This window comes from Cephus cinctus, unplaced genomic scaffold, assembly GCF_000341935.2.
Source record: "Cephus cinctus unplaced genomic scaffold, Ccin1 Ccin1_scaffold0705, whole genome shotgun sequence".
In the NCBI taxonomy this organism is placed as follows: Eukaryota; Metazoa; Arthropoda; class Insecta; order Hymenoptera; family Cephidae; genus Cephus; species Cephus cinctus.
The window spans coordinates 156,718-176,382 of NW_014333325.1; the positions used below are offsets into that span (position 1 = coordinate 156,718).

At 36.6% G+C, this 19,665-nt stretch overlaps 2 protein-coding genes across 2 annotated transcripts in view; one reads left to right on the top strand and one right to left on the bottom strand.

Moving 5' to 3' along the window:
- The first annotated feature begins 509 nt into the window (after positions 1-509).
- LOC107270147 (protein charybde) lies at positions 510-5,847 on the top strand. Its single transcript, XM_015744876.2, has 4 exons — positions 510-802; positions 1,481-1,664; positions 1,884-2,039; positions 2,227-5,847. Exons 1-4 carry the CDS (start codon positions 754-756, stop codon positions 2,318-2,320), a joined length of 483 nt encoding a protein of 160 aa, XP_015600362.1. The 5' UTR covers positions 510-753; the 3' UTR covers positions 2,321-5,847.
- Positions 5,848-6,375: 528 nt separating this feature from the next.
- LOC107270137 overlaps positions 6,376-19,665 on the bottom strand; it is a 98,134-nt gene continuing 84,844 nt past the window's right edge. Inside the window, exon 5 of the mRNA XM_015744855.2 lies at positions 6,376-9,827. Coding sequence (XP_015600341.1) covers positions 9,716-9,827 — 112 coding nt within the window. The 3' untranslated portion in view covers positions 6,376-9,715. The remainder of the gene's footprint in view (positions 9,828-19,665) is intronic.

Sequence of the window (19,665 nt, forward strand, 5' to 3'; positions counted from 1 at the left end):
TAGATACTCCACTGCATGGGGTAAGTATACATATCACGCGTTTATACCTACGAAACGTGAAACAAAGAAACATCGCACGCATAGTCGTACTCACTCGTGTGTACGTACATACAATACATATAACCTTAGAAAAGAGGAGTTCGATTTTCTCATGTGTTCCAGTAATGTATCGCGTAAACGTGTCCTTGCCAGAGTGCCCGAACTGAAATGGCTACAGCCGTGATGGGTATAGGATGTATAGTGGCGCACAGCTGAGAGGCCATGGAGAAATGGATGAAAATGAAAAGCAGAGGAGAGAAAGAGAAAAAAAAAGTTATCCGGTCGTTGTGTCACAAACCGGTAGGGCGATGGGCGCTCCGAACTCCCCTGGCCAGTGGTACGAGCGGAACCGAGTTGCAACGGGAAAAGCCGAAGCCGAAGTTACTGCGAGACATCACGTAGCCGGTGTTGCTAGGCGGCCTGGTGGGAGCCGGTAGCAGTAGAGGAGGGTATGCTAGTATATAAGTCGCGTCATCGGTGCCGGCGAATCAGTTGTTCGAAAGTCGTGTAGATGAAACGACGCGTCGCTTTAAGTTACTGACGAGAGTCGCCGGTTCGCTACATGAGAACAATCTTTTGTTACGTGTAATCACGGGACAGAACGCGTATCGCCGATTTCAATAAGTTTTCGCCAAGTTCACACCGTGCTAAGGGACTGTGTGCTTGATAATATTTCGAGACGTGTTTTTTTACAAGCATCGATAATAACCGATAATGGAGGTGCTACCGTGTCCGGTCAACGTAAATTTCAGCAACAACAGAGGTACGGTATACAAATGACCGGTGACAATGTTCTCTGCTTTCACTCGTAAAATTATATAGAAATTTCTTTCGTCGTTTTCTCTTTGTCCTTTATCATATTCCTCGTCGACTCTTTATACTTAATATTTTAAGGTTTTACTTAATGTTCGAGAGAAAAAACGGATTCTCTTTAATTTTCCTTCAATAACGAAGAATAATTCGAAGAAGAAATTAGCAGTGAGACGCCGGCATCTCTTCCTTTTCTTGCCGGCTACTCAGCTGACTCACGGGATCAGCTGATATTCAATTGAATCGTCTTTTCTCAGAGATATACTGATTTTTCTATTCTTTATTGCAAAATTAAAAGTTTTATATGATATCTTTTTAATGGTATCTATTTTCGTGTACGTGTAACTTTTATTAGTTCGTATCGTTATATCGAAATTTCGAGAGCTGTTGCATCATGACAGCATCCATTATGACCCTTTCTGAAAAAGACTCCTCTTACCTAATTACCGGTAGCGATACATGTCAATTATTCTTGATTTAACAGAGTTTAGTATTATTTCTTTTTTCTTTTTTTTTTAAATAAAATATCGGTTCCGTCTCTTTGAATTTGACAGCTTATTGCATCCCTACCTTATATCATCAACTTTGAGCCAATATATTAATTAATGGGATTTTCTCGCGTGCATTGCAGCTGGAACTGTAACGGACGAATTGGATGGAGCTTGTCAGGCCTTGGCAAAGAGGTTGGAGGTTGAGCTGAGGGCGGCCAAGCACGCACAGCTTGCCTGTGGTGAGGTCCTGCTTCCTGCAGATCTCTTACCCCGGATAGCAAAAGACGTCCTCGCCATGGCTGAAAACGAGCCTTGCGGTCTCAGGTGAGAATACATTTCATGCTTTTTAGTTAATTTATTTTGTTTTCTTATCTGAGAATTCTCGAACCTTCATTCAAACTGTGCTATCTTAATTGGCGTTTGCGGTACACGAATGATCCACGAAAAAAAAAACCAGTTACGATTTGCCAGCTTTGTTACTAGTAACCGGTGTCATTTGTAATCTTCCGTACTTATTTTTTTCCTATTTTTTTATTATTACAGAGGCTGCACGCTCTTCATCAGCTTCGAGACCGACAGTATGTGCCGCAAGCTCTCCAGGATACAGTGCGATCCAAGCGCCGTTTCCACATTCGAGCTTTACTTAACACTTAAGCAAGATCACACATCATGGCATATACTTCTTCCTCAGTTCCTCAAGTGAGTATATTTCCTCGATCGATTTGAAATTCAAACTAGTTTAAATAAATAAAAATAATTTTCTGAAAACAAAAGATCCCACGCCGTATTAGTGCCTGCTTTTGTTTTTGGCGAGGATTATTTTTTTTCAAATTACATTTCACACTGTGAACACTTCTAATGAGTGAAATATTTTTGTTTCTTACAGAAATCTCACTCGCGGCGGTACCATAATGATCAGCCGAGATTTCACCCTTGAAAAGAAGAAATTGTACAGGTCGTACCAGCAGCAAGACCATTGAAGGACCAAATCAATTTTCCTCTCGTGGGTCCATTACTTTACAACTCTCAAAACTGCAAGATCTTCGGTCCATTGAAAACTACGTTTTCCTTGATCGATGGAGGATGCAGGCGAGAACATGTGCAGTGGTCAATTTTTTCGTGACCTGTCCTTGTTACTGTGCAAAGGCAGACATACACGGCCTGTAGCTACTCGCAGACAACGTCTGATGCAGACTGCCCATCGTTGAAGACATCCCACTTGTGAGGTATGCAGACCGCTGATAAAAACAAAAAAATGGAGAGAGAAAATAGGTGTGAGACTGCAGTTTCGATTCGATGGTATTATGCATTTTAAAAGTTCATCAACTAATTGTTTTCTCTTAACACTTTCGAAAAGTCTCTATACGTTTGTTAGATATGACACACGGATTTACCATCTAGACGCTTCAGTACGTAAATTCATACACAAGTGCAAGATCGTGATTAAATGCACGGCCGATTAAAACGGAGCAGATAGTACAGCAGCTAGATCGGCGTTCGTATAAGTCTGAAATGATTTGTCATTTCTTTTTTCAAATGTCTATTGTCATCGACTGCAAAGAAATTTGCGATGTCGAATGAAGCTGGTGCAAAGGAAAGAGAAAAAAAGAACCTAGATTGTGCAAGGTTAGGATGTACGAACTGATAGGAAACGGCGGGGGGAGAAGAAAGTAGTAATGGAGACAGTTAAACGTTTAATCTAAGATCAAAGAAAAGCAAAAAAAAATGGAAGCGGGCAAACAAGTATATTGTGATAGCGAGAAAACAAATTATAACATGTGTAGCTCTTCTAAGAAGAGGAATCTGTCTTCATTGACGAAGATGCATCATTAAGACTTCTAACAAATTTTCACGTGATATGTAGGATATTAGTATTAGGAAATGTTTTATTATTGATTAGTGATATATTGAATTGAATAGATTACAGTGTAGATTAGGGTTAGACTTAGTTTCTCTCTCTCTAGTACAGGTCGTGTGGACCACCATCCATTGTCCCTTTTCAATGTCCCTCGTATAGTATCAATACCCGCTGCCTACATAGTACACAGGAAATATATATCTGTACACAATCACACATAGTATATATATATATATATATATATATATATATTATATATATATTAAAATGCGTGGGCCCCTGCATGCCCTACGCGAGTTCTTTATAAAACACGCACCCACGAAGCTCTGAATTGCATATACACCAAGAGAGTGACACGCGTGTTCATTACGGCTGCTAATATCGTGCTTTAATTATTAAACAAGCAAGAGACAGAGAAAACAAAAATCTTAAAACATTTCCGCGTTTCAAGTAAATTCTTGTTTTTTTTTTTTTTTCTTCGCTTTTATAAAATCAATTCGTGCCCGTTGCATCAGGATATCCTCGCATTTTTTCTTTGCTTTCTCTGCGCACCGGCATCGCCGATATTCCCATATCACATTTCGTTCATCAATTTCCGTCTGTCAAAGCCGGTACTTAGGCCAAACATCCATTATTAACTTTAGCCTGTTACGAAAGGGCATTTTATTTTTTCTACCATCGAATCAGTCGCTGTCGCCTAGACTGTAACGAACTAGTTTTTTTGGGTAACGAGTGCATACAAACAAACAAAAGGAGTATAATAAACTAAGTTGTACCTGTGGATTCGATAAGAGATATATACCCAGTGTCAAAGAAACAAATTGCATTGCCCGAGATATTTCGTGGAAAACCGAGAGAATTGTACGAGACGCGAACGAACGAACGAATTGACCCCGGATGCTTTGATTTATAATATTCCTGTTCGTGCATTACCTACAACTCTTGCGAAAAGTCTCGAAATTTGTAAAAGTTTGTCTCTTTCTTTTTTATCTGTCCATTATATGGATTTACATATGAATTTTGTCCGCCTCCTCCAGGGGATTAGATGATATTGTCATATAACATCAAGCGCCCGCGCGCCCCCCCCCCCTCTTCCCCTCCACTGGTGGTATTGTGATATTAAAAAAAAAGCAAGTGTGATTAATGTAAGTTTTAAGTTTAGAGCTGTGCGATTAAGTGTACAGCCACAATTTCTTCGTCGGGCAATAAGCAAAAGCTTATGAGGTAGAGGAATCGTATGTTGAGATAGAAGAACCTACATTAAAGAAATGACAGCGGTCCGTCATTTTTCTTATGTCAGGATTATTTTAAATTGTTGTACGTACGTAGTAGCCCTGTATGGCGTACGTTCGTGATTAAATTATCTTTTTTTTTTTTTAATCTCAAATCTGTTCCTGTCGGTTTCGATTATATATTCGAACTGTATATATAACAACCTTGATCAATTAAAAAGCCAATGTGCATGATGCAAAGTCAGCAAGATTCGTCGATGCTCAAAGTTTGAGAAAAAAGCAAATTACGAACGTACAAAAGTATTAAGGCAATTACGAAAAGGTAACGGAGGCTGAGAGGCTGTACGCTAAATTGCCGGTTGGCTATGTAGGGTGTTTATCTAGATTGTAAATCTAGATGATTTCACGATCTGGACGATTCGCGGGGCGTCGATCATGTGTTGTCTAGATCGTGAACGATTACGCCTAACGTTAAAAACATACACATGTGATCTTATATCAATATGATTATGTAGAAAAAAAAAAAACAAAGTATGAGATACCATTATGTATATTTTATACTGAGTTGAAGAAGTTCTAATGAAAAGCGGAAGAAAAAAAAGGTGAAAAAAAAAGTTTGTGTAAAGGTATTTAATTCATCGCAAGTTATAATAATTATCATTACGGTATATATATATTATACATGTGTATATATATATATATATATAAAAGTATTTTGACGTCTGTGTTTGTTGTATATGCGATGATATATATTGTATAAATGATTGCGCGCCAGTCTTCAGTCATGAATTTTATATTACAAAGCTACAGTCGCGAGTATACCTGGTTTCAGTTCGAGACTGATGATTGGCTGAGATAGCGTGACACGTGCAGATATGATATACAAAAAAAAAATAATAATTGAAGAAGGGAGACAAACAGACAGGACAAATGATTGTACGAATGAAGTCTACTTGGTGATTAAAAAAAAAAATTATTTAGTCGTCTCGTCATTGGCTTCTTGTTAATTTTCCCAATAACACACAATGGGCCTTGTGTAATAATACTTCCATGACACCTCGTAACTCGTGCACAACTTGGGAAAAAGGGGATATTTTCATTGATTTAGTAATTCGAAATTGAATTGTTTAGAGTTGAAAGTTTGTTTATCAGAGTGGTTTTGCTCCGTAAAATATTGTATGACCATGCGACAGTAATTTTGTTAATTGGCTCTTTGGTACTTTGCCCGTCATCCTTTGTCAGTATATATATTTGTTTTGTTAACTGGGAAAAAGAAGTGAAAGGCCGAGATTGAAAAAATCGTAAAAGCACGAACATCGAGACACGAAGTTTGAATAGCTTTTCTTTGACGATTACAGTTTCTGACCATTTGAAGGCAACCGTTAGTATTTTGGAGAAAAAGAAAAATTAAAAAAAACACCAAAGAGACTAAGCTGATCTCAACGCGTACAAGTGCGCTAAGGCAAGAACCGTCGAAATGCGAGCCACAAATAACGAGGTGCACGCGGGCACTGCGTGTACCTAAAGGCCGCTGAACTATTTTTCTTTTAAACCGTTCTGTTACCTCGAAAGGAAACTTTGAATGTTCGAGACTCAAAACGGATAGGAAAAAAAGAATGTAAAAAAGCGAATGAAAGCTTTGATGAATTCGCGACGTATACAATTTTGTAAACGTAACTCATAGTGATCGAACGACTCTTTGCAATATCTTTTGTATTAAATATAAAACTATGTACTATGTGATGTTATTTCTAATTTGTAATATTTACAGTAGAAGTGACGAAAAAAATAAAAAAGAGGATTTAATAAGATGCCGTCTTTCCTTTATTCCACTCAAATACCCATTCCTACTTGCAATGTTTTACTTAGTGTAGAGAATAATGTTTTTTAGTTTCTTCAACGAATCTCATGCTTGGAGTATCCGGAGATTGGTACTAAGAACGAAGCACAGTACAAAGTCGTATGACTAGATGCTAGCGTGAAAACAGGGAGGGTTCACGAGTCTCTTGGTTTCTAACAGTCCGCATTACGTTGCCAGCGTGTGGTGCGTCTATGCGTTGCGTAGACGCACGGCTTCGAATAGAGTTGTGTAGGTCGGGCTTTGCAGAGAGCACAACGTGAACTCTGGTGAACCGTTGCCAGAGGAGTGGCGTTCGTTTAAGTTTACGTAACGTTAGACAGGCTCTGATATACCGGGTGTTTTGTGTGAAAAGCCTGAATATTATTACGACAGAATTGGTAGCTGTCGTACCGCTGGATGTTTTAAGGTTACGATGCCTCGTCCCTCGCGAGGCAACGAGCGGCCCAATGAGACACGGCTGAAGAAATTGCGAGCTTCAAGATTCATCTTGTCCCTAACAGATCTGTACCAAGCACTACATTCAATTGACGGTGAAGACGCAACGTGAGATTATTTTGTAGGAGTCTGTTACGCGGATAAGTCACGAGGAACGGAAAAGAGAGCATTTTGAGGTTAACTGTTTGTTACTTGTAACGAGCGAAATGTGAATTTCTAAAAATTTTCAAGCTCAAATATATTCGCGGAGACGAGAAAAGGTGTACTTGAGAATAATTTGAAAGAGCGAATACTATTGACAAATTTTTATCAACAGGAGTATAATTGTCTTTGATCTTAGAAAACAAAAGATTTGCGTACGATGCACCCTTGTATTTTTTAACCATGAGAATGGGAGTATCCAACAACTAAGTTGTTTACCAGGCCTACAGGCTCTCAGGGATGGGCCGAGACGACGTACTACGAAAGGTAGTAGTGAGAGCAAATCGAAAGTAAAGAAACCTATCTGGGCTCGGTGGCTGTAGCTGACGTTAGTTCTTCATCGGTGGGGCAAATGGGGAGTGGCAGAATAGAACAAGCATGTAAGTAGTCAGTGGTTGAATATAGCTGAACTAATGCGTATAGTGTATCTCGGCTCTAGGGATTCTCTCTGATCGGAACGACGGCCCAACCGAGAACGTTACTTTCGAATGGAATAAGGTCCCTTGCGAATAGAGAGCTGTCGCTCTGCAACCGCTCACGATTCTGGCGTGGCTTGCGATTAGCTTTTAGCAGCTACTCACACGTTGGCCAAGAGAGATACGGTGCACTGGAGGGAGAAGGGTAAACTCCTCAATCTGGGTCATGACCAAACCAGTCAATGCTCTCCCAGAGTGCAGACGACAGTATTTCTTGCTTCGAACTAATCATTCTTATGCGGATTTTAATAAAGCTTCAACGATTCAAACGGACTTTGCATCATTCAACAAGGTAGTAGATCCTGAATCCCTTCTACTTACCTGGATATCTGGACTACTCTTTGTGTCGAAAAGTTCATCAATTCTATACGCATACGGTATAGTACACTGTACTTGCTGTTTGCGTGTCTTTTGTGCCTTGTTGCAAATTAGTCAAGAACTCGTTAGGTTGATATTAAAATTTTGTAATTTTCCAGCATCCTTCTTACTTATATACTGAACTCTGTATGTTCCGTATATTGTAGCAAAATTTTTTAGCAGCATGGGTAGCAAAAAAGTATATTCGAGGGAAGTGACTTTGTAGTAGCCTGATTTACCTGGTTTTTTTACTAATGTTTAATCAGGTCAACTCCCATTACGTAACCGATATAGATGACTTAGCACGCAATGTACCATAACCACAAAAATTTTTTTTTTTCTACGCTTCATACAGAAACCTTCTATAGCCTTCCATATCTCGAAGTCCAAGTTTGTTTTTATATTTGCTCTTACTTTTTTTCCTTTTTATCAAACGATTCGGCGATTGATACGGTAAACGTGTCTGGAGCTATTCTAAATATAATTCACTGTACTATCGCGTGTCTCCAACCTCGTGAATAATTCCAAAAAACCGGCAGGTGAAATGGCATCGTTGCTATTTTATGTCGACGTATCAACAGTTAGGCACGTACGCGATGAGTCATGGAACGTAGCGATGTTACATAATCGTGATAAGAAGTATTACTAATTTATTAAGTATTTCGCTAGTGCAGAATCCGCATAAAATATTTTGCGAAATCAGCAAATCTTATGTGACGGAGGATGAGTCGTGATTAAACAAGCGGGAAAATATGGAATCAAGTGAGAGATCGAAACGTACATTTTTTTCAAGAATTTCTACAAAATTTATGTATTTGTTAGGTTGGAAAATAATTATCTGACAACTTTTTCGAGATCAGTCTCACTCGATAGGGAAGCTGTTGGAAGTTTCTAGGAGTTAATTGAAATTTTATTTGCTCTTTAGGAAAGATATTAGAAAAAGTTTTTTTTTTCAAAAAGTTATATTATTGTGTTCCAACCTGATAATACTGAAGTAATTAAAAGTTGCTCGCTGCTTTTAAATAATTTTTTAATACCCGCAAAACAATGCTAATATGCTGTCAAATGAGCTTTACAGTTTACCGTAACGCGGATGGTACTGTTAGATGGCATCTGGGATTTTGTCCTATAATGAGTTAATGGGATGCGCGAACGCTATGGCTGTACAGCTGAACTAAGCTTAAGTCTATTCGTGATGTTCATGACTGCAGTGCATTTTTGACGCACGGTTATACGCTGACTGTTAAATTGTCTGAAGTTGGAAAGGATACGTAAGAGCTCAATCTTTTTAGCTAGCTAGATCTGGCAGGCGTGTAATAAATGAAAAGGATATTTTTTTAGGCATATATAACATTTTTAATATCTGTAAATGCGAATTATTTCCAGATATATTACTGGATAGTTGCAATTTTTTTTTGACGAAGTCACATTTAATGGGAATGATTTAATTTAATTTATTAAGCGGCAAATATTAATTGCTAAGTAACAACGTATATAATATAATGTAGACTTATGTAATTTCATAATTATCATTCTTGGGATGATAATAATGTTGGATTCGAATAGATATACATATACGTATAAGTACTTAATAAAAATCATGAACGCGTAAATTTTATATTTATTTATGTAATCGTATCTGAGATAGATGATCGTTACATTGAATCGATTTATAAAATCAATTTTATTTTTATAATAATTTTAATAGTAATATTTAATGAATTTAAATTGCTGGGTTCTTGTAATAAATGTATTTTTTTTAATATTTGGAACCAGCAACAGCGACGGTGAAGAATTACAAATATTAATTATTTTATGGAACGTACCGTATGAATGTTATGAAACGAATTTACATTTAATATGAAAGTTTTTGACGTTTATCGTTTCACCGTAAAATTAAAAGTTTTAAGAACAATTTTTTGAATGTACGATCTTTTTTATTTTTTAATTCTTCTCTATTTGTTTCCTTTTTCTACCTTTCGGTCTGCTTTCTTCTTTGGCCCGTTGTACTGCTTCTTCTCTATTTCTCGTACAAGTTCTGGCATTACCGAATATTTTATGTCCAATCTGTAAATAGAATAAAAATTGTCAACAAGAATTTTGTCGATAATTGAGAATACTTGTTAAATTAATTAATTTAATATTTGTTAATTTTAACTGCACGATCATAAAATTTTATTCAGTTTGAATTCACCGACTTGAAGTTGGCTTTATAATATGAAACAAATGTAGGGACTAACTTCGCTCGGGATATGCGAGCTGAATAGTACGTTGAATAAATAAAAAAGAATTTCATTAAAAACTTTTATGTTCGCTTACAGAATCGTACGTCACCTATCGATATAGTGAATCAAAGGGGATGGAAATTATGATATCAGAGATTGCATTAAGGCGTTATCCACAGTAACTTCAGATAAGCTCTAAAGGTAAGGGTTGTAAATAAAGGAAACTTTTATAGAAAATAATAAAACTTTTAATAAAAGAGAATATTGGTTGAAAGAAAATGAAAAACTAAAGATTACACAGCTAGCGATAAAAACTACGAGATATTGCAGTGGCAGCACTATCTGTACCTACAGGACATAGGAACGTTCTGGCGACAGCTGACCAAACGTGGGTTTTGCCAGTACAGCGAAAAGTAACGTTGAATAAAAATTGAACAGTAATCTTGAGGTCTTTGATAGGCATGGGTACGTTCTCATTCTTAAATCTTTTCCTCATTACTTTTTTTATTATACTTCAATACTTTCCAGCTCTTAGGATTTTTCTTAAAGAAGCAGATAACGATACTCTCTTACGTAAGACATGTCTCCAGTGGTATCGGCCACTTTAGCCTGTCATAAGAAAAGTAGTCATCGATTTTTCTTTTTGATCGTTTTACGTTCGTTATTCTATTTGCTTAAACCCCTTGCGGTTTTTGCAACGCGAACGAACACGTGTTCATTGTATAACAGTAATTTTGCCGATTTGATCCACTATTGTACGTGACGTAGCGAACAAGAGTCGTAACGAAGTGTCTCGTCTGAAGGAGCAAAAGTAAAGAATATAGAGGGAGAAAAAAGATAGTCAAATGTATTGGTATAGTTAAATTTGTTATTTTTGAAAATATTTTGAGATTAAAAAAAATTCCATCAATAATTTTTTCACCATCGCACTCGTCGTATAAATCGGAAATTAATATTATAATATATGGGACGTTTCGCACGGTCATTGTAATTGGTAGAAAGTTTGTTCAAAATTATGTTACATAATTTCAATTAAATTTTCGAAAAAATGTATTCCTACCCAAAGCCTTTGTCCGAGTGTCTTTCTCTGCCGTGGTAGCTCCTAATAACGAGGTTACTGTTGTTATTCTGAAACGACGGACCCTGTTTTATCTAACGGAGCTACCCGAAGTTCTACGAAGTCACGATCGTCAAGTCGCTAGAAAGTCCGTAGAGTCGCGAACTGCAAGCGGGCGGCAAGCAATGAGCAAAAACGTATTGGAAGGACGAAAGTCAACTGTGTTGGAACTTGTTGGCGGGGTCATTGACATGACACGGCGTGAAGGGTCGGTAGGTCAAATTTGATACATTTTAATAAGATGCATACGCATTTGTATCGGCAGGAATGAAACTTCATTTTTTTTAGACTTTTAAATTTTCATCGGCACTGCTCTTAAACCGATCTGAGGTCGTTAACACTGCGACGGTTTTAACTCATTGCTGACTTTTTCTTGATTTCAGGCGTAACTGACATTGTGGACGTTTCTCGAGCCTAAAACTAGGCGTCCTGCCAAAAAAAAATGTGTCTTCGCTCAGTCCAACCGATCCAGAATCATCTTTTGAGAGAAAGCTGGAGTTATGAAAAAAATTTTCAAATGGTATTTTGACGCCATTCTTCTTTGCAATTATTCAGTTGCTAAGTGAAGGATCTAAGTGAAATATTGCAAAAACAGTATTTATAGTTGAAATTTTTATATAGAAAGAAATTAATATTAGGTCTTCTATAATTTTTTTTTTTTTTTAAGAAAAAAATTCGTACTTATAATTGACTCAATTATTTTATCAGAGAGTTACTCAGAACCGATCTGTGTTCGTAATCAGATATACAGTTATTATTTAATAACATACAATGTTTCAAAGTTTCATCGTATAACGGAAGTCACGTCTACATTTCAGAGCGACTTAATTTGCATGCATAGTACGGCTAGATTAACTACGCGATTACAACGTGATGTCGATCTTCGAAAAAGGTGGAAATTTCACAAAAATAATCTTACCTAAATCTGAATCGATAACGTCAGATTTTTCAATTTCGAATTAATTCTTTTGCAAACGTTATTTAAATCTCTCCTATGGCATATATATAGGGATATGTCAGCTGATCGGCTTAGACGAGTAATGTGTGTCAGATGCAGATGAGTTAGGATTTTGGCACGAGGTTCGTTCCAGATAATAGTCAAATCTCGGCAAAACTTTGAAGTTGGTAAAAAGACATTTTCCAAAATTATGTTTATTTATTTTAACGAACAGTAAGTAACTGATGATATTTAATATTGATTTTCATTCTGCCATTAGTATAGAAGCAAACCATCTTAAAATTCTGATTTCAAAATTACATTATACACTTCGAGCATACTTCATTGTCGGATATTAGACTATGATTTCGGTAGACACGAATACACGTATGGAATTTTTTTCATATGGCTTACTGTTATACCGAAATCCAAAAGTCTGATATCGACAGTCATACATCAGATTGTCTGTATAAGCACATATCTGAATTTCTACATATATGTATATGCATAGATAAGATTTACTTCAGTTAAGATTTACGTTACCGTTGCGTGTCCAACATATACCCCAGGATGCGTCATTATTATTCGATCTCTTAAAAAGTTTGAATAATAGTCAATAAAACTATTACAGGCCCCTAATACATATGACGTAACACGACAAAGATAAAAATCTGACGAAAATCTGGTAAAAATTGAAAGCATGAAAATAATTTTTGCACAATTTAAAAAATTCTATATATAGACCTGCATTTATTCATTGCGGTTTTCTCATTGCCCATCTCGAAATTGATCTCGCTGATCCCGACCTAGTGACGAGTCCAGGTCAATTCCCGAACAAATTTTATTCCAGACAAGACACTAGGGAGTAGTTCGTTTGTCATTTGTATACTAAATTTTGTTGATGCCCCGCTACGAAGTGGAGGGACGAGGGGACCGAGGGCAAAGGGCGAAGAGGAACCTCAGAGAAAAGGACGGAGTAAAAGAGAGACAGCTAATATTCGAAAAGGATTGCAGAACGTTTTGAGGAAGGACTGTGAAAGAGGTGAAAGAAGGAGGAGTCGTGTAAGAGAGAGAGAGAGAGAGAGAGAGAGAGAGAGAGAGAGAGAGAGAGAGAGAGAGAGAGAGAGGCAGGAACTCTTATTTGTTGGGTCTAGGTAGTTAAAAAAAAAAAGGAGTAGGAGCAGGAGCATGCATTAAGTATGAGAGAACGAGAAAACCGGTTCGGAGAGTTCAACACTATCCGATACGCGTTGTGTAGTCGAGTGGCGGTGTTGCCGGGAGGACTATCTCTCATCATCTCTCCTACGCTCTCTCGCGGTGCCTGCGCCAATAGGAACGCTCCATTAGCGGCGCATGACCAATCGGCGTACCCCGTTAGAGCGGAAACTCTCGAATCCCGAAAAGCCAGCACCCTGGTAAACCGGTCGCGGTAGTCGAGTATTAGATAATTTATCTGACAGCTTTGAACTCGACAGCGTTTACATCTACACTGTGCACAGCAGGCTTTGCGTGCTATAACCTAAGACGCTCTTCCTCTCGAGGCTCACCGGCCCTGACCCATCTCAAATATATTTTATCTGACTTCCATGCTTTCCCGTGACGGCCTATTAAAATTTAATCAACTACCACGTGATTATAAAATTTCGTAAACGGTCCGCGATTAATGTAATTAATAATAGGGAATTAAATTAAAAAACAATTTTTTTTATTATCGCGTATAAAAAAAAATTTTGCTGATTTTCATATTACGATATACTCTATTCTTGAGAGTCAAGCATCAAGTAACTACCGATCCTGTACTGTACCTAATCCTCCGACGTTTTCTACCTCTCTCTAAAGAAAAAAGTAAGAACCAGTTATTCTGTCTCCCTTACTCTCGTTCACTATACTTTTGTATGTAGGTCTATCTATTTCTTACCCTGTCTCCCTCTCTCTTGCTCTTCGACACATGGACGGGGGTACGGACGTGCACGCTTTGTCAACAAAAGACGTTTCGTTCCTTCCACGTGAAGTGGCGCTGCGTTCGGTAGCGTAGCGTGTTTGGCCTACAACACATCTCTGTGTGTCTATCTCTTTTTCGTGATACCAACTATACTGTTTCAAATCGGAAAGCATATAGCCTCGTTGCTTTCGATAGCCCGCTTAAGCGCATCAAAATAATTTGAGGTTATACACGAATGGCTCTGCTACAGTCCGTAGATACGCATCTACGTCGAGAAACTTATTTGTTGCTTAATCTAATGTTTCTCGTTTCATTTCATACTTGTCCCATCGTCTCGATCGAGGTATGTGCAAAATTGTGGACTGGTGTTATTTTATAATAGCAGGATTACAGTTGACGCGGATGATGTAACCAGCCGTTGCGGAGTCTATGTTTTTTTATACAAGCTTTCAACGACTTCGGCGGCACGCATATACTCGTATTCAATATTATTATGCCAGCTGAAGTTAGCCCGTCTATTTCGATTTCTATGGTGGAGCCAACTTCAGTCGGTGAAATAATAGTGAACGACGCCGCGTATATTCCTCGGTAGGATAAACTCACGAGTGGACGAAGAAGCAGAACTCTGTACATTTATATCTGGGAGCTAGACTAACCTGATCAATAACACAGCTATAATCATAACCGTAATATAATTCAAACCAACTAGACCAAACCTAACTTTACTGCGTATCAGTGAACATCCGACGGACATGTTAGGAGGTTAGTGGCATGCTACGCGAGTGGTATTACTTGTTGACACACCCACGCAGTTCGAGGCTTGTTAGACCCGTGAATGAAAATTCGTAGAAACCTCTCTCGATTCCGAAGGCAGTCTTCTTTTTGCGAGTGTTCTTATTTTTTCTTTGTTTCCTTCGTCATTACAACGCAGCTCTCCTCGTTTTTTGTAGCTCATTTGTTTTCTTGGAAACTACTGAGCAATTGCGCAAGACGTATACTATAAACTCGCTGAAACTGTTGGCTACTACTTTTGGTGAATAACAACGAACTTCTACTTAAATTATGTAATAATAATCTCGACACGCGTTGTAGATGCTTCTTGACTCTTTAATGAGAATTTTGAATTTTAAGCCATCGCATGAAGGTTAGGTGGGACATTTGCAGCTCTCGAAATCAGGGACAAGATTCAGCGAAATATTACCTGTCCTCTCCGTGACTAATAGTTAGCAGCTCATTTATCATTTAGATTTGCATGTTCGTCTTCTTTTTTTCCTGACTGATAGAATTTAAAAAAAAAGAGAATATTAAACACGAATCGATTATACTTTTTTATCCTGCATACCTTGCGGAAGTTCATTTTTTTCATTTCTGACTGTCTATGACTTATATATCAATTCGTGACTAATTTTACGCTTGTTTACTTTTTTTTTCAATTAGTAAATTTGGAAATTAGAATGCCCACTTTAATCCTCGAAAACACCTTAAAAGTGATATACCATTTTTTTGTTCGTCTCTTCTACACTTCCTAGGTCTCTCTATATAGTATACGCTCTAAGATTTACTTGACAGTCATAACTAATTAGCAACTCCATAATTAAAAGTTCTACCCTGCATCATTAAAGCGTTTCCTGTCCGTGTCAGCCAATAATAAATCTTTGAATTATGGAACGTCCATGTTACCCAAAATTTATAATACAATCTTTCGACTATGTAAAATTTTCATTGGTTTTCTATTTCAAACACGCAATTTAATTATATCCAATTCTCATATACAACGGCAATGTCTTCAATAGATTTTAATTAAAGATTTTGACACAATCAAATGTCGACGCGTGACTAAGTATAGTGCCTCGTTAGCTTTGGGCATAAAGAAGCAAAGGGGTACCGATGCAACAAGTTTTATTGTTACCAACTGCTCGATCACAGTTTCACGAAAGGATTCGTCACAGTGAAAACTACTTTCTCTCGCCTAAGCTTACTATGGCTGCGTACGAGAGCGTGACTGTCAAATAAAACTAGATGCTCACCAGCCCTCGGTACGCTTCCAAGAAATTTTTCTCTTCGGTATAAAGCCATAAGTCTGACGTGAAAATTAATAAGCTCAAAGATATCCACTCTGGCAGCATGTAAATATTAATGTGAATTGGTAGTTTTTATTTTATTTTATTTTATTTTTTTTCGATATTTAACATACTGATAATATCAGTGCTCGAACGACTTTTATATTATTATTTTGTGCGATACTCATCAATACTTTATACGCGATAATGAATGTATTGTCCGAACTATATATTCGCGTAATGATACTGGACTGATTGTGATTGTCATTGTGATTCGGTAGTTCGTTTGACAATGGGAAATAATATTTTAAACGCAGTTATGTGCTTGTCATCGATCCTAATGGGTAACGATAAGCGATTAAGTATTACGTATGTTCGATTAGAGTGAAATCACAATACAGAATATAGGAAATCGTAACGTTAACGTACATTCTATAGTTACGTATTGGTACAGCACAAAAGTTAAAAAGACGTTCGTAAGATGCTTGCTGAATGTCACGTGTCTCACGGACGTCTTATAGACGTTCCATAAATTTTTCATGTACTTTTGTTTTGTAATAAATTTGTGCGAATAAAAGATATATTACATATATATAATTTCTTGACAACAGTATACTCCCTATAGTTTGTTCTACTAATTTGTATGATTTTATTCAAATTTTGATCCGTTAATAAGTTTTTTTTTTCTTTTTTCAATTTTTTGTCACTTTTTTTCTATTCAATCTTGCCGCTCTCTAATCGTATGTGCTATACTATACTGTTTAATTTTTATTATTTTATTTATTCGTCCAATTCAACTATATTTCCTGCCGACTTTTTGTCGTTTTTCTAGAATTCTTATATACAGATTGTTATTTGCACTTATTTATTTATATGACACCAACCATTGATCCAGCATCATAATACGATGTAGGCTACTGATAAACACTGTATATTTATGGTTAAGATATATGGGAGTTAGGACCACGGGATCTGCTCTGCTGCCCAGTAGCTGCCGAGCAACTTGTTTGCTCTGTTTTATTTTTCATTTCCGACTGTTCAAGAGGTTTGGCCGCTGCCACTGCTACGAGTCAATAAATGTTGCTTGACTTCTTTTTCTGGTTTAGTATGTAACAGATATATATATATATACTTTTATTTTTATCAATGCTATAAAGCGAATCAGAATATTAATTCGGCTGACGCTTACGAACACTGGGATTAGTTTCACAATAGGATTATGCAACTTCGATGCAACTCTGATGACCGATAGGACGTTTATTGATCAAAGACAGGATTAGAGATCCGTGTGATTTTTATACGATATATTTTTTATTTAGTTTCCTTAAATGTGTCAAATTTCGAGAACTATGTCTCGTAAATTCGTAAAGTAGGTATATGACGTGTGAAATATATTAATAATAATTTCCTGGAATAGTGTTGATAAAAAAACAGAAACTAATAGGTAGCCTAAAAGTGTAATGATATCGAAGTGATTATGATAAAATATTTCAAACTAATTTGGAAGTATTAAGAATAATTTGATGAATGTTGTAAATATGTTTTTTTTTGTTAATGCCTGCTTAATTCAACGTTTGGACATATTCGCCCACGTGCTTTCCGTGTCATATATTTTTGTGAATAAACAGTCAGATTATAATTGTACAGATAAGGAGACGGTCTAAGCTCATTTTAATATTTTATAATGCCTGTTTTTAACTTTTACGTTTTCGCGTAGTCAGTCAACTCGGTAGAGCTGTTAAGTTGCCTATAAATCTCGTTGAAATTACTTCCCCGTATTTTCAACGTCACAGGACCTGTCCTACAAGAAATTATAGGAAATTGGTCCTTGACGATTTTATTAAGCAATAGTTTTTTAGATTGCATCAACTGTCGCTTCGTCCATTCTGCTTTGTAGTTAACGTTACTTATGATAAATAAGTTTTACGTATTTGCGAGAATCTTACTGATTTCAGACTGGATAATTTTTTTAACAATAATCCATCATTCATTCAGTCTTATAGGTATAGTTTGCAGTTAAAAATTTTTTTCGAACAAATTAGAGAAAGTTTCAGAATTGTATTAATCAAAATAAATCAGAGAAAAAAAAATAAAGATAAAAAGTAAAATATTATCTACAGATATGATAGAGCTGATTATTAAGATAAAAAGATAAATGGAGGAGTAACGGTGAAGGAAATTCTTGAAAGCTTTCACGTTGGTTAAAAATGATACTAGGCTAATCGCATCTTACGACAGTTCTATACTCGAGTAGGAAATAAAAAAGGAACTGTAACGTCATACAGAGATATTTACAAGATAGGGTCGTTAATAGCATACAGAAAAATGAATGGACCCATAAAGGATATTTAGGAAGAAGCAAAACTAATTTTTCATTGGTACCATAGGCACTGCTTCTTCTTTATTTTTATTTCATTCAACGTTCGCCTGTAATTTATAGAACTAATAAATTGCTACGAATACATTAGTCGATGAACTTGTAAAAAAGCCCAAAGAAGTTTACATACAGGAACGATAGAGTAACAGAAAAATAGAACAATACAGAAATCAACAGAATTAACAGATACGCAGAAAATAATATAAGAATACAATATTTTTGTGTATCTTTAATAAAAATTACGTTAAATAAAAAAAATGTATTAGGCGACAATAAAAAAATAGATATCGAACGATAAATTTAAGCTACCTTGTCGATCCACCTTGCGTTTTCCGTAATGTTAATATTTATTCAAAGATTGTTCAGCGTTTAAACAAATATGGTGAATTGCATTATATTATTATAAAGAAAAAAGCATATTTCTATAGTTAAAAAATTTATTTAGTAATTTATGCCAAAATATAATTTATATACGACTGTGCTCGGTAGCGGTCTCAGTTTTGATCGCTGCTTTTATTTTTATTCTTAGTCACCAAACGAAAGAAAATGGCGCTTGTGCCGTCTAATAACGAGAAACGCTACATAATAAATTGAATCCACATAAGGAACGACTGCCAGACACGCAGGCTGTAGAAAACAAGTAATATGGCATCGGTGTACACGTATAGTCAGAGTGTATGTAACGGAGAGAACGAGTGCGCGTACACGTGGTTGGTAGGGATAGGTGTGATTCATTCTGCAATGTGAAAAACACACCAGTGTCAATTCTTGTTATACGAAATTAAAATTATGCAAGGTAGTGCAAAACATGTTTTTGCTTGGGCACTCGGAATCAACGTTTTACGTTGACCAACTCGATCGGGCGTACGACAATTTTCTGCTTCCTTTCTTATATCCTAACTGTGATTATCGAATCGATTCTTACGTGCGGTTTCGGTTCCGATCGTGGATCTGAAAAGTGACGACACGTGCGTAAAATATGTACACGATTGACGATGGTATCGGTAAAATATGAGGGACGGACATCCAATAATATATTATATTATTATAGTATATCGATATATATTAATCTAGCCTGCTTAGAAAAATAAAAGTTTCTTTAATTATTCCGACGAAATATCTACTTAGGCTCGAAATTATTTTTGGACGATCTATCGTATTCGTATATTGTTATTATTTTGTTGAGCAGCATTCAGACACTTTTACATGTTTCCGGGATAGTTTTTTCACGATAGTTTTTTCACGAT